Source organism: Aphelocoma coerulescens, unplaced genomic scaffold (assembly GCF_041296385.1).
Source record: "Aphelocoma coerulescens isolate FSJ_1873_10779 unplaced genomic scaffold, UR_Acoe_1.0 HiC_scaffold_221, whole genome shotgun sequence".
Classification (NCBI taxonomy): domain Eukaryota; kingdom Metazoa; phylum Chordata; class Aves; order Passeriformes; family Corvidae; genus Aphelocoma; species Aphelocoma coerulescens.
Genome location: NW_027183567.1, coordinates 12,427 through 27,192, shown reverse-complemented (window position 1 = coordinate 27,192; position 14,766 = coordinate 12,427). Strand labels below are relative to the sequence as shown.

At 63.7% G+C, this 14,766-nt stretch overlaps 1 protein-coding gene across 1 annotated transcript in view; it reads right to left on the bottom strand.

Annotated features, from left to right (window-relative positions):
* LOC138101261 (uncharacterized aarF domain-containing protein kinase 5-like) overlaps nt 1-14,766 on the bottom strand; it is a gene marked incomplete at its 5' end in the record, with an annotated part of 29,168 nt that overhangs the window by 2,901 nt on the left and 11,501 nt on the right. Inside the window, 4 exons of the mRNA XM_068999089.1 lie at nt 3,696-3,787; nt 3,911-3,989; nt 8,508-8,589; nt 12,014-12,097. Coding sequence (XP_068855190.1) covers nt 3,696-3,787; nt 3,911-3,989; nt 8,508-8,589; nt 12,014-12,097 — 337 coding nt within the window. The remainder of the gene's footprint in view (nt 1-3,695; nt 3,788-3,910; nt 3,990-8,507; nt 8,590-12,013; nt 12,098-14,766) is intronic.

Genomic DNA, 14,766 nt, shown 5'->3' with positions numbered 1-14,766 from the left:
CCCTTCACCCCCGTTTTTGGGGTCCCTCCCCCCATTTTTGGGCTCCCTCCCCCACTTCAGGCTCCCCCCACCCCCATTTTTGGGGTCCCCCCTCACCCTGCACCCCCAGTTCCGCCGCCCGCTCCCTCAGGGTTTCGGGGTCCCTCTCCCCATTTTTGGGGTCCCTCTCCCTGTTTTTGGGCTCCCTCTCCCCATTTTTGGGGTCCCTCTCCCCATTTTCGGGGTCCCTCTCCCCATTTTCGGGGTCCCTCCCCCCATTTTTGGGGTCCCTCTCCCCGTTTTTGGGGTCCCCCCTCACCCTGCACCCCCAGTTCCGCCGCCCGCTCCCTCAGGGTTTTGGGGCTCCCTCCCCCCATTTCTGGGCTCCCTCTCCCATTTTCGGGGTCCCTCCCCCCATTTTCGGGGTCCCTCTCCCCATTTTTGGACTCCCTCTCCCCATTTTCCGGGTCCCTCCCCCCGTTTTTGGGGTCCCTCTCCCCGTTTTTGGGGTCCCCCCTCACCCTGCACCCCCAGTTCGGCCGCCCGCTCCCTCAGGGTTTTGGGGTCCCTCCCCCCATTTCTGGGCTCCCTCTCCCCATTTTCGGGGTCCCTCTCCCCATTTTCGGGGTGCCCCTCACCCTGCACCCCCAGTTCTGCCGCCCGCTCCCTCTCCCCGCTTTTGGGGTCCCTCTCCCCGTTTTTGGGGTCCCCCCTCACCCTGCACCCCCAGTTCCGCCGCCTGCTCCCTCGGGGTTTTGGGGTCCCTCTCCCCATTTTCGGGCTCCCTCCCCCCATTTTTGGGCTCCCTCTCCCATTTTTGGGCTCCCCCCCCCCCCCATTTTCGGGGTCCATCTCCCCATTTTGGGGTGCCCCTCACCCTGCACCCCCAGTTCTGCCGCCCGCTCCCTCAGGGTTTTGGGGGTCCCTCTCCCCATTTTCGGGGTCCCTCTCCCCATTTTCGGGGTCCCTCTCCCCATTTTGGGGTCCCCTCTCACCCTGCACCCCCACTTCCGCCGCCCGCTCCCTCAGGGTTTTGGGCTCCCTCTCCCCATTTTTGGGCTCCCTCTCCCCATTTTCGGGGTCCCTCTCCCCGTTTTCGGGGTCCCTCTCCCCGTTTCTGGGCTCCCTCTCCCCATTTTGGGGTCCCTCTCCCCATTTCTGGGTCCCTCTCCCCATTTTTGGGGTCCCTCTCCCCGTTTTCGGGCTCCTGCTCCCCATTTTCGGGGTCCCTCTCCCCATTTTCGGGGTGCCCCTCACCCTGCACCCCCAGTTCCGCCGCCCGCTCCCTCAGGGTTTTGGGGTCCCTCTCCCTGTTTTTGGGCTCCCTCTCCCCGTTTTCAGGGTCCCTCTCCCCATTTCTGGGCTCCCTCTCCCCATTTTCGGGCTCCCTCTCCCCATTTTCAGGGTCCCTCTCCCCGTTTTTGGGGTCCCCCCTCACCCTGCACCCCCAGTTCCGCCGCCCTCTCCCTCAGGGTTTTGGGGGTCCCTCTCCCCATTTTCGGGGTCCCTCTCCCCATTTTCGGGGTCGCTCTCCCCGTTTTTGGGGTCCCCCCTCACCCTGCACCCCCAGTTCGGCCGCCCGCTCCCTCAGGGTTTTGGGGTCCCTCCCCCCATTTCTGGGCTCCCTCTCCCCATTTTCGGGGTCCCTCTCCCCATTTTCGGGGTGCCCCTCACCCTGCACCCCCAGTTCTGCCGCCCGCTCCCTCAGGGTTTTGGGGTCCCTCTCCCCATTTTTGGGCTCCCTCTCCCCGCTTTTGGGGTCCCTCTCCCCGTTTTTGGGGTCCCCCCTCACCCTGCACCCCCAGTTCCGCCGCCTGCTCCCTCGGGGTTTTGGGGTCCCTCTCCCCATTTTCGGGCTCCCTCCCCCCATTTTTGGGCTCCCCCCCCCCCCATTTTTGGGGTCCCTCTCCCCATTTTCGGGGTCCCTCTCCCCGTTTTTGGGGTGCCCCCTCACCCTGCACCCCCAGTTCTGCCGCCCGCTCCCTCAGGGTTTTGGGGGTCCTTCTCCCCATTTTCGGGGTCCCTCTCCCCATTTTCGGGGTCCCTCTCCCCATTTTGGGGTCCCCTCTCACCCTGCACCCCCACTTCCGCCGCCCGCTCCCTCAGGGTTTTGGGCTCCCTCTCCCCATTTCTGGGTCCCTCTCCCCATTTTTGGGGTCCCTCTCCCCATTTTCGGGGTCCCTCTCCCCATTTTCGGGGTGCCCCTCACCCTGCACCCCCAGTTCCGCCGCCCGCTCCCTCAGGGTTTTGGGGTCCCTCTCCCTGTTTTTGGGCTCCCTCTCCCCGTTTTCAGGGTCCCTCTCCCCATTTTTGGGCTCCCTCTCCCATTTTTGGACTCCCTCTCCCCATTTTCGGGGTCCCTCTCCCCATTTTGGGGTCCCCCCTCACCCTGCACCCCCAGTTCCGCCGCCCACTCCCTCAGGGTTTTGGGGGTCCTTCTCCCCATTTTTAGGGTCCCTCCCCCCATTTTTGGGGTCCCTCTCCCATTTTCGGGGTCCCTCTCCCCGTTTTTGGGCTCCCTCTCCCCATTTTGGGGCTCCCTCCCCCCATTTTTGGGGTCCCTCCCCCACTTCAGGCTCCCCCCACCCCCGTTTTCGGGGTGCCCCTCACCCTGCACCCCCAGTTCTGCCGCCCGCTCCCTCAGGGTTTCGGGCTCCCTCTCCCCATTTTTGAACTCCCTCTCCCCATTTTCGGGGTCCCTCTCCCCATTTTTGAACTCCCTCTCCCCATTTTCGGGGTCCCTCTCCCCGTTTTCGGGGTCCCTCTCCCCATTTTTGGGCTCCCTCTCCCATTTTCGGGGTCCCTCTCCCCATTTTTGGGCTCCCTCTCCCATTTTCGGGGTCCCTCTCCCATTTTCGGGGTCCCTCTCCCCGTTTTTGGGGTCCCCCTCACCCTGCACCCCCAGTTCTGCCGCCCGCTCCCTCAGGGTTTTGGGCTCCCTCTCCCCGTTTTCGGGGTCCCTCTCCCCGTTTTTGGACTCCCTCTCCCATTTTTGGGCTCCCTCTCCCCATTTTTGGACTCCCTCTCCCCATTTTGGGGCTCCCTCCCCCCATTTTTGGGCTCCCTCCCCCACTTCAGGCTCCCCCCACCCCCATTTTGGGGTCCCCCCTCACCCTGCACCCCCAGTTCGGCCGCCCGCTCCCTCAGGGTTTTGGGGTCCCTCTCCCCATTTTTGGGCTCCCTCTCCCATTTTTGGACTCCCTCTCCCCGTTTTCGGGGTCCCTCTCCCCGTTTTTGGGGTCCCCCCTCACCCTGCACCCCCAGTTCCGCCGCCCGCTCCCTCAGGGTTTTGGGGGTCCCTCTCCCCGTTTTTGGGGTCCCTCTCCCCATTTTTGGGGTCCCTCTCCCCGTTTTCGGGGTCCCTCTCCCCGTTTTTGGGCTCCCTCTCCCCATTTTGGGGCTCCCTCCCCCCCTTTTTGGGGTCCCTCCCCCACTTCAGGCTCCCCCCACCCCCGTTTTCGGGGTGTCCCTCACCCTGCACCCCCAGTTCTGCCGCCCGCTCCCTCAGGGTTTCGGGCTCCCTCTCCCCATTTTTGAACTCCCTCTCCCCATTTTTGGGCTCCCTCTCCCCATTTTCGGGGTCCCTCTCCCCATTTTTGGGCTCCCTCTCCCATTTTCGGGGTCCCTCTCCCCATTTTTGGGCTCCCTCTCCCATTTTCGGGGTCCCTCTCCCCATTTTCGGGGTCGCTCTCCCCGTTTTTGGGGTCCCCCCTCACCCTGCACCCCCAGTTCGGCCGCCCGCTCCCTCATGCCCTCGTGGTCCCGCAGCACGATCGCCCTCCAGAGCCCGCACAGCGACACCCGGTCCCTGCGGGAAAGGGGGGGGGGGGGTTCAAACGGGGGGTCCGGGGGGTTTTTGGGGACCCCCCCTCGTGTTTCGGGGTCCCCCCTCGTGTTTCGGGGTCCCCCCCGTGTTTCGGGGTGCCCTCACCTCTCGCTCAGGGTCTCGTACAGGCCGTGGTCCAGCAGCACCAGCTGCGCCCTCCCGTCGGGGCCCCGGCGCACCAGCACTGCCACGGGGGGGAGGGGGCGTTGGGAGCCCCCCTTTTTTTGGGGGGGACCCCCCGTCCTATTTTGGGGACCCACCCTTCTTTTTGGGGGTCCCTCCCCTCTCGATTTTTGGGGCCCCCCCTCCATCGGTGTCCCCCTGTTCCTTGGGGAACACTTCCCCTTCTTGGGGACACCCCGCTGCTTTTGGGGACACCCCTGTTTTGGGGACCCCCCTGTTTTGGGGAGCCTCCCCTTTTTGGGGGACCCCCACCCTATTTTGGGGACCCTCCCTCCTTTTTGGGGGGTCTCTCTCTCACTTTTTGGGGCCCCCCCCTCCATCGGTGTCCCCCTGTTCCTTGGGGAACGCTTCCCCTTCTTGGGGACACCCCGCTGCTTTTGGGGGATCCCCTTTTGGGGACCCTCCTTTTTTGGGGGACCCCCACCCTATTTTGGGGACCCCCCCCTTCTTTTTGGGGGTCCCTCCCCTCTCGATTTTTGGGGCCCCCCCTCCATCGGTGTCCCCCTGTTCCTTGGGGAACGCTTCCCCTTCTTGGGGACACCCCGCTGCTTTTGGGGGATCCCCTTTTGGGGAGCCCCCCTTTCTTGGGGGACCCCCGCCCTATTTTGGGGACCCCACCCTCCTTTTTGGGGGTCCCTCCCCTCTCGATTTTTGGGGACCCCCTCCATGGTTTTACCCCTCTTCTTCAGGGACTCCCTCCCCTCTTTGGGGCCACTCAATTGCTTTTTAGGGACCCCCTTTTGGGGACCCTCCTTTTTTGGGGGACCCCCGCCCTATTTTGGGGACCCTCCCCTTCTTTTTGGGGTTCCCTCCCCTCTCGATTTTTGGGGACTCCCTCCATCGGTGTCCCCCTGTTCCTTGGGGAACACTTCCCCTTCTTGGGGGCACCCCGCTGCTTTTGGGGACCCCCCTGTTTTGGGGACCCTCCTTTTTTGGGGGACCCCCGCCCTATTTTGGGGACCCCACCCTCCTTTTTGGGGGTCCCTCCCCTCTCGATTTTTGGGGACCCCCTCCATGGCTTTACCCCTCTTTTTCAGGGACCCCCTCCCCTCTTTGGGGCCACTCAATTTCTTTTTAGGGACCCTCTTTTGGGGACCCTCCTTTTTTGGGGGACCCCCACCCTATTTTGGGGACCCCACCCTCCTTTTTGGGGGTCCCTCCCATCTCGATTTTTGGGGACCCCCTCCATTGGTGTCCCCCTGTTCCTTGGGGAACACTTCCTCTTCTTGGGGACACCCCGCTGCTTTTGGGGACACCCCTGTTTTGGGGACCCCCCTGTTTTGGGGAGCCTCCCCTTTTTGGGGGACCCCCACCCTATTTTGAGGACCCTCCCTCCTTTTTGGGGGGTCTCTCTCTCACTTTTTGGGGATCCCCTCCATCGGTGTCCCCCTGTTCCTTGGGGAACGCTTCCCCTTCTTGGGGACACCCCGCTGCTTTTGGGGACACCCCTGTTTTGGGGGACCCCCCTGTTTTGGGGAGCCTCCCCTTTTTGGGGGACCCCCACCCTATTTTGGGGCCCCCCCCTTCTTTTTGGGGGTCCCTCCCCTCTCGATTTTTGGGGACCCCCTCCATCGGTGTCCCCCTGTTCCTTGGGGAACACTTCCTCTTCTTGGGGACACCCCGCTGCTTTTGGGGACCCCCCTGTTTTGGAGAACACCCCCCTATTTTGGGGGACCCCCCCGCCCTATTTTGGGGACCCCACCCTCCTTTTTGGGGGTCCCTCCCCTCTCGATTTTTGGGGACCCCCTCCATGGTTTTACCCCTCTTCTTCAGGGACCCCCTCCCCTCTTTGGGGCCACTCAATTTCTTTTTAGGGACCCCCTTTTGGGGACCCTCCTGTTTTGGGGGACCCCCGCCCTATTTTCGGAACCCTCCCTCCTTTTTGGGGGGTCTCTCTCTCACTTTTTGGGGATCCCCTCCATCGGTGTCCCCCTGTTCCTTGGGGAACACTTCCCCTTCTTGGGGGCACCCTGCTGCTTTTGGGGGCCCCCCTTTTTTTTGGGGGACCCTCGTCCTATTTTGGGGATCTCCCCTCTCCTTTTTGGGGGTCCCTCCCCTCTCGCTTTTTGGGGACACTCCGCTGCTTTGGGGGACCCCCTTTGGGGCCCCCCCGTCCTTTTTTGGGGACCTCCCCCTTTTTTTGGGGACCCCCCCTATTTTGGGGACCCCCCCCGTTCTTTTTGAGGCTTTCGCCCCTCTCACTTTTTGGGGACCCCCTCCATCGGTTTCCTCCATTCTCTTTGGGGACCCCCCTTTTTTCTTAGGAATCCCCCCTTTTTTTGGGGACCCCTCTTCTGGGAACCCCCTTTTGGGGACCCTCCTCTTTTGGGGACCCCCCCCCTTTTTTGGGGGACCTCCCGCCCTATTTTGGGGACCCCTCCTTTTTTGGGGATCCTCTCTTCTTTTTCGGGGTCCCTCCCCTCTCACTCCTTCGGTACCCCCCGCTGTTTTGGGGGACCCCCTTTTGGGGACTCCCCCCTTTCTTGGGGGACCCCCATCCTATTTTGGGGACCCCACCCTCCTTTTTGGGGTTCCCTCCCCTCTCGCTTTTTGGGGATCCCCTCCATGGCTTTACCCCTCTTTTTCAGGGACCCCCTCCCCTCTTTGGGGCCACTCAATTGCTTTTTAGGGACCCCCTTTTGGGGACCCTCCTGTTTTGGGGGCCCCTCGCTCTATTTTGGGGACCACCCCCTCTCCTTTTTGGGGGTCCCTCCCCTCTCGCTTTTTGGGGACCCCCTCCATGGGTTTCCTCCACTCTCTCTGGGGATCCCCCCTCTTTCTTAGGGATCCCCCCCTTTTTGGGGGCCCCTCTTCTGGGGATCCCCTTTTGGGGACCCCCCTGTTTTGGGGACCCGCCCTTTTTTTAGGGGACCCCCCGCTCTAGTTTGGGGACCCCCCCCTCCTTTTTGGGGGTCCCTCCCCTCTCCCTTTTTGGGGACACCCCGCTCTTTTGGGGGACTCCCCTTTTGGGGACACCCCTTTTTTGGGGAAACCCTTTTTTTGGGGACCCCCCTCTTTTGGGGACCCCCCCTTCTTTTGGGGGACCCTCGTCCTATTTTGGGGACCCCCCCGTTCTTTTTGGGGGTCCCTTCTCTCACGCTTTTTGGGGACCCCCCGCTGTTTTGGGGGACCCCCTTTTTTTGGGGACTCCCCCTGTTTTGGGAACCCCCCCCTGTTTTTTGGGGGGCCTCCATCCTATTTTGGGGACCCCCCCCTCCTTTTTGGGGCTCCCTCCCCTCTCGCTTTTTGGGGCCCCCCTCCATGGGATTTCCTCCATTCCCTTTGGGGTACCCCCCCCCTTTTTTGGGGACCCTCTTTTTTTGGGGGATCGCCCCCTCGTTTTTGGGGACCCCTCCCCTCCTGCTTTTTTGGGGACCCCCCCAAATCTTTGGTCCTTGGTCCCCCCTCCTTTTTGGGGATCCCTCTGCCCCCCCTTTTTTGGGGATCTCTATTTTTTGGGGTCCCCCCCAGTTTTGGGGTCCCTCCCCCAGTTTTGGGGTCCCCCCGATTTTGGAATCCCCCCCGGTTTTGGGGTCCCACTCCCCGGTTTTGGGGTCCCTCCCCAGGTTTTGGGGTCCCCCCTTTTTTGGGATCTCCCCCTGGTTTTGGGATCCCCCACAATTTTGGGGTCCCTCCCCAGGTTTTGGGGTCCCTCCCCAGGTTTTGGAATCCCCCGCGATTTTGGGGTCTCCCCTTTTTTTGGGATCGCCCCCAGGATTTGGGGTCCCCCCTTTTATTGGGGTCCCCCCTTTTATTGGGGTCCCCCCCCGGTTTTGAGGTCCCACTCCCCGGTTTTGGGGTTCCCCCGGTTTTGGAGTCCCCCCCAGTTTTGGGATCCCCTTCCCCAAGTTTTGGGATCCCCCTCCCCAGGTTTTGGGATCCCCCTGCCCAGGTTTTGGGGTCCCCCCAAGTTTTGGGATCCCCTTCCCCAGGTTTTGGGATCCCCCTCCACAGGTTTTGGGGTCCCCCCGGTTTTGGAGTCCCCCCAGTTTTGGGATCGCCCTCCCCAGGTTTTGGGATCCCCCCCAGTTTTGGGATCCCCCTCCCCAGGTTTTGGGGTCCCACTCCCAGGTTTTGGGGTCCCCCCCGGTTTTGCGGTTCCCCCCCTTTTTGGGGATCCCCCTGCTTTTGGGGTTCCCCGCGATTTTGGGGTCCCTCTCCAGTTTTGGGGTTCCCTCCTTTTTTGGAGTCCCTCCCCCACTTTTGGGATCCCTCCCCCACTTTTGGGATCCCCCCCAGTTTTGGGATCCCCCTCCCCATTTTTTGGGGTCCCCCTGCCCAGGTTTTGGGATCCCCCCGTTTTGGGATCCCCCTCCCCATTTTTTGGGGTCCCCCTGCCCAGGTTTTGGGATCCCCCCCCCAGTTTTGGGATCCCCCTCCCCATTTTTTGGGGTCCCACTCCCCAGGTTTTGGGATCCCCCTCCCAGGTTTTGGGGTCCCCCTGCCCAGGTTTTGGGGTGTCCCCGGTTTTGGGGTGTCCCAGGTTTTGGGGTGCCCCGGTTTTGGGGTGCCCCGGTACCGTTGCCGGGGTGCGGATCCGCGTGGATGAAGCCGGTGTAGAAAATCTGCTCGGCGAACACCTGGATCAGCTTCTCTGCGGTCTGGGGGGCACGGGGGGGTCAGGGACCCCAAAAACCACCCCAAAACACCCCTGGGACCCCAAAAATCCCAAAAACCCACACGGATTAACAAGGGGGGGTCAGGGACCCCAAAAACCGCCCCAAAAACACCCCTGGGACCCCAAAAATCCCAAAAACCCACACAGAACAGCAAAAGGGGGTCAGGGACCCCAAAAACCGCCCCAAAAACCACCCCAAAAACACCCCTGGGACCCCAAAAATCCCCCAAACTCACACGGATTAACAAGGGGGGGGTCAGGGACACCAAAAACCACCCCAAAAACACCCCCTGGGACCCCAAAAACCACCCCAAAAACACCCCTGGGACCCCAAAAATCCCCCAAACCCACACGGATCAGCACGGGGGGGGTCAGGGACCCCAAAAACCACCCCAAAACACCCCCTGGGACCCCAAAAACCACCCCAAAAACACCCCTGGGACCCCAAAAACCGCCCCATAAACACCCCTGGGACCCCAAAAATCCCCCAAACTCACACGGATTAACAAAGGGGGAACAGGGACCCCAAAAACCGCCCCAAAAACACCCCCTGGGACCCCAAAAACCGCCCCAAAAACACCCCTGGGACCCCAAAAATCCCAAAAACTCACACGGATCAGCACGGGGGGGTCAGGGACCCCAAAAACCACCCCAAAAACACCCCCTGGGACCCCAAAAATCCCCCAAACTCACACGGATTAACAAAGGGGGAACAGGGACCCCAAAAACCGCCCCCAAAACACCCCTGGGACCCCAAAAATCCCAAAAACCCACACAGAACAGCAAAAGGGGGTCAGGGACCCCAAAAACCGCCCCAAAAACCACCCCAAAAACACCCCTGGGACCCCAAAAACCGCCCCAAAACCACCCCTGGGACCCCAAAAATCCCCCAAACCCACACGGATCAGCACGGGGGGGGTCAGGGACCCCAAAAACCTCCCCAAAAACACCCCCTGGGACCCCAAAAACCACCCCAAAAACACCCCCTGGGACCCCAAAAATCCCCCAAACTCACACGGATCAGCAAGGGGGGGTCAGGGACCCCAAAAACCACCCCAAAAACACCCCCTGGGACCCCAAAAACCACCCCAAAAACACCCCCTGGGACCCCAAAAACCGCCCCAAAAACACCCCCTGGGACCCCAAAAATCCCCCAAACTCACACGGATTAACAAGGGGGGGGTCAGGGACCCCAAAAACCACCCCAAAAACACCCCTGGGACCCCAAAAATCCCAAAAACCCACACGGATTAACAAGGGGGGGTCAGGGACCCCAAAAACCGCCCCCAAAACACCCCCTGGGACCCCAAAAACCGCCCCAAAAACACCCCTGGGACCCCAAAAATCCCCCAAACCCACACGGATTAACAAAGGGGGAACAGGGACCCCAAAAACCGCCCCAAAAACACCCCTGGAACCCCAAAAATCCCAAAAACCCACACAATACAGCAAAAGGGGGTCAGGGACCCCAAAAACCGCCCCAAAAACCACCCCAAAAACACCCCCTGGGACCCCAAAAATCCCCCAAACCCACACGGATTAACAAGGGGGGAGCAGGGACACCAAAAACCCCCCAAAAACACCCCCTGGGACCCCAAAAACACCCCCTGGGACCCCAAAAAACCACCCCAAAAACACCCCCTGGGACCCCAAAAACCACCCCATAAACACCCCCTGGGACCCCAAAAACCACCCCAAAAACACCCCCTGGGACCCCAAAAATCCCCCAAACCCACACGGATTAACAAGGGGGGAGCAGGGACACCAAAAACCACCCCAAAAACACCCCCTGGGACCCCAAAAATCCCAAAAACCCACACGGATTAACAAGGGGGGGTCAGGGACCCCAAAAACCGCCCCCAAAACACCCCTGGGACCCCAAAAATCCCAAAAACCCACACGGATTAACAAGGGGGGAGCAGGGACACCAAAAACCACCCCAAAACCAGCACTGGGACCCCAAAAACCACCTTAAAAACACCCCCTGGGACCCCAAAAACCACCCCAAAAACACCCCCTGGGACCCCGAAAATCACCCAAAACCACACAAAACAGCAAAGGGGGGTCAGGGACCCCAAAAACCGCCCCAAAAATGCCCCAAACCCAAAGTGACCGCCCCGGACCCCCTCGATGTTGTTCATCCCCAAGGCAGGGGTGGGACAAGGACCCCCAAAACCCCTCTGGGACCCCCCCAAATCACCCGAGACCACCCCAGGGACCCCCGGGACCCCTCTGGGACCCCCTCAAATCACCTGAGACCCCCAAGAACCCCCTCAGGGACCCCCCAGGGACCCCCCAGGGACCCCCGGGACCCCCTCAAATCACCTGAGACCCCCAAGAACCCCCCCAGGGACCCCCAGGACCCCTGTGGGACCCCCTCAAATCACCCGAGAACCCCCCGGAACCCCCTCCCAGAACCCCCCAGGGACCCCCCCAAATCACCTGAGACCCCCAAGAACCCCCCCAGGAACCCCCCCAGGGACCCCTCTGGGACCCCCTCAAATCACCCAAAACCCCCCCAGAACCCCCTCAGGGACCCCCCAGGGACCCCCGGGACCCCCTCAAATCACCTGAGACCCCCCAAGAACCCCCCAGGAATCCCCCCCAGGGACCCCTCTGGGACCCCCTCAAATCACCCGCGACCCCCCCAGGGACCCCCGGGACCCCTCTGGGACCCCCCCAAATCACCCGAGACCCCCCCAGAACCCCCTCAGGGACCCCCCAGGGACCCCCGGGACCCCCTCAAATCACCTGAGACCCCCAAGAACCCCCTCAGGGACCCCCCAGGGACCCCCCAGGGACCCCTCTGGGACACCCTCAAATCACCCAAAACCCCCCCAGAACCCCCCCAGGGACCCCCGGGACCCCCTCAAATCACCTGAGACCCCCAAGAACCCCCCCAGGGACCCCCAGGACCCCTGTGGGACCCCCCCAAATCACCTGAGACCCCCCCCAGAGCCCCCCCAGGGACCCCCAGGACCCCTCTGGGACGCCCTCAAATCACCTGAGACCCCCCCAGAACCCCCCCAGGGACCCCCGGGACCCCCTCAAATCACCTGAGACCCCCAAGAACCCCCCCAGGGACCCCCAGGACCCCTGTGGGACCCCCCCAAATCACCTGAGACCCCCCCCAGAACCCCCCCAGGGACCCCCGGGACCCCCTCAAATCACCCGAGACCCTCCCAGAACCCCCCCAGAACCCCCCCAGAAGCCCCCCAGGGACCCCCGGGAGCCCCCCAAATCCCTCAGGGCCCCCCAGGACCCCCAAAGTGGCGTCCGGCAACCCCAGGATCCCCTCGGACGGCGTTTGTCCCCAAGGGGGGGTGGGACAGGGACCCCTCTGGGACCCCCCCCAAATCGCCCGAGACCCCCCCCCCCCCCAGACCCCCCGGGACCCCCAAACTGACGTCGCGCAGCCCCAGCCCCAGCTCCCGGATCCCCTCGACGTTGGTGATCTTGCAGCCCTCGCAGAAATCGGCCGTGAGCACCCGCTGGGGACAGAGGGGGGACAGAGGGGGGACAGAGGGGGACAGAGGGGGGACAGGGAGGGGGACAGAGGGGGGAGAGAGGGGGGACAGGGATGGGACAGAGGGGGGACAGAGGGAGGACAGAGGGGGGACAGACGGGACAGGGATGGGACAGAGAGGGGACAGGGAGGGGACAGAGGGGGGACAGGGAGGGGACAGGGAGGGGACAGAGGGGGGACAGTGAGGGGACAGAGGGGGGACAGGGAGGGGACAGGGAGGGGACAGAGGGGGGACAGAGGGGGGACAGAGAGGGGACAGAGGGGGGACAGGGAGGGGACAGAGGGGGACAGAGGGGGGACAGGGAGGGGACAGGGAGGGGACAGAGGGGGGACAGAGGGGGGACAGAGGGGGGACAGACGGGACAGGGATGGGACAGAGGGGGGACAGGGAGGGGACAGAGGGGGACAGAGGGGGGACAGTGGGGGGACAGGGAGGGGACAGGGAGGGGACAGGGAGGGGACAGAGGGGGGGACAGAGGGGGGACAGGGAGGGGACAGAGGGGGGACAGAGGGGGGACAGAGAGGGGACAGAGGGGGGACAGAGGGGGGACAGGGAGGGGACAGAGGGGGACAGAGGGGGGACAGTGGGGGGACAGGGAGGGGACAGAGGGGGGACAGAGGGGGGACAGGGAGGGGACAGAGGGGGACAGTGGGGGGACAGAGGGGGGACAGGGAGGGGACAGAGGGGGGGACAGAGGGGGGACAGGGAGGGGACAGAGGGGGGACAGAGGGGGGACAGAGGGGGACAGAGGGGGGACAGAGGGGGGACAGGGATGGGGACAGAGGGGGGACAGAGGGGGGACAGGGAGGGGACAGGGAGGGGACAGAGGGGGGACAGAGGGGGGACAGGGAGGGGACAGAGGGGGGACAGGGAGGGGACAGTGAGGGGACAGAGGGGGGACAGGGAGGGGACAGAGGGGGGACAGACGAGGGACAGGGAGGGGACAGAGGGGGGACAGGGAGGGGACAGAGGGGGGACAGAGGGGGGACAGAGAGGGGACAGAGGGGGGACAGAGAGGGGACAGAGGGGGGACAGGGAGGGGACAGGGATGGGACAGGGAGGGGACACGGGGACAGGGGGACAGCCAGAGGACAGGGATGGGGACAGGGGGACAGCCAGGGGACAGCCAGGGGACACGGGGACAGGGGGACACGAGGACAGCCAGGGGACAGTGGGACAGTGAGGGGACAGCCAGAGGACATGGGGACAGGGGGACAGCGAGGGAACAGGGATGGGGACACGGGGACAGTGAGGGGGTAGAGATGGGGACAGGGGAACAGGGATGGGGACAGGGGACACGGGGACAGCCAGGGAACAGGGGGACAGGGGGACACACATGGGGACAGGGATGGGGACAGGGGGACATGGCGATGGGGATGGGGACAGCAACGGGGACAGCAATGGGGATGGGACACGAGGACAGGGATGGGGACAGGGACAGAGAACAAGGTATAGGGACAGGGGACAGGGGACAGGGGACAGGGATGGGGACAAGGACAGAAATGGGGACAGGGACAGGGGGACACAGAGGTGCGGTGTCATTTCAGGGCGCACCTGGCCCGTCCCTGTCCCCACCCGCTGCCACCGCCGGCTCCTCCTGTCCCCTGTCCCCAACACCCCTGTCCCCGTCCCTGCTGTCCCCACTGGGCCCTGGCCCCCCTGGCCCTTGTCACATGTCCCAGCTGTCCCCAGGTGTGTCCCAGGTGTGTCCCAGGTGTGTCCCAGCTGTCCCCAGGTGTGTCCCAAGTGTGTCCCCAAGTGTCCCCAAGTGTCCCCAGGTGTCCCCAGGTGTGCCCAGGTGTGTCCCAGGTGTGTCCGCACCTTGCTGCAGTGTCCCAGGTGTGTCCCAGGTGTGTCCCAGGTGTGTCCCAGCTGTCCCCAGCTGTCCCCAGGTGTGTCCCAGGTGTGTCCCCAGGTGTGTCCCAGGTGTGTCCCCACCTTGCTGCAGTGTCCCCAGCTGTCCCCAGGGGTGTCCCAGGTGTGTCCCAGGTGTGTCCCCAAGTGTCCCCACGTGTCCCCAGGTGTGCCCAGGTGTGTCCCCACCTTGCTGCAGTGTCCCCCAGTGTCCCCAGGTGTGTCCCAGGTGTGTCCCAGCTGTCCCCAGGTGTCCCAGGTGTCCCCAGGTGCGTCCCAGGTGTGTCCCAGCTGTCCCCAGGTGTGCCCAGGTGTGTCCCAGGTGTATCCCCACCTTGCTGCAGTGTCCCCAGCTGTCCCCAGCTGTCCCCAGGTGTGTCCCAGGTGTGTCCCAGCTGTCCCCAGGTGTGTCCCAGGTGTCCCCAGGTGTGTCCCAGGTGTGCCCAGGTGTGTCCCAGGTGTGTCCCCACCTTGCTGCAGAGTCCCCAGGTGTCCCCAGCTGTCCCCAGGTGTGTCCCAGGTGTGTCCCAGGTGTGTCCCCACCTTGCTGCAGTGTCCCCAGGTGTGCCCAGGTGTGCCCAGGTGTGTCCCAGGTGTGCCCCCACCTTGCTGCAGTGTGCCCAGCTGTCCCCAGGTGTGTCCCAGGTGTGTCCCAGGTGTGTCCCAGGTGTGCCCAGGTGTGTCCCAGGTGTGTCCCAGCTGTCCCCAGGTGTCCCAGGTGTCCCCAGGTGTGCCCAGGTGTGTCCCAGGTGTGTCCCAGCTGACCCCAGCTGTCCCCA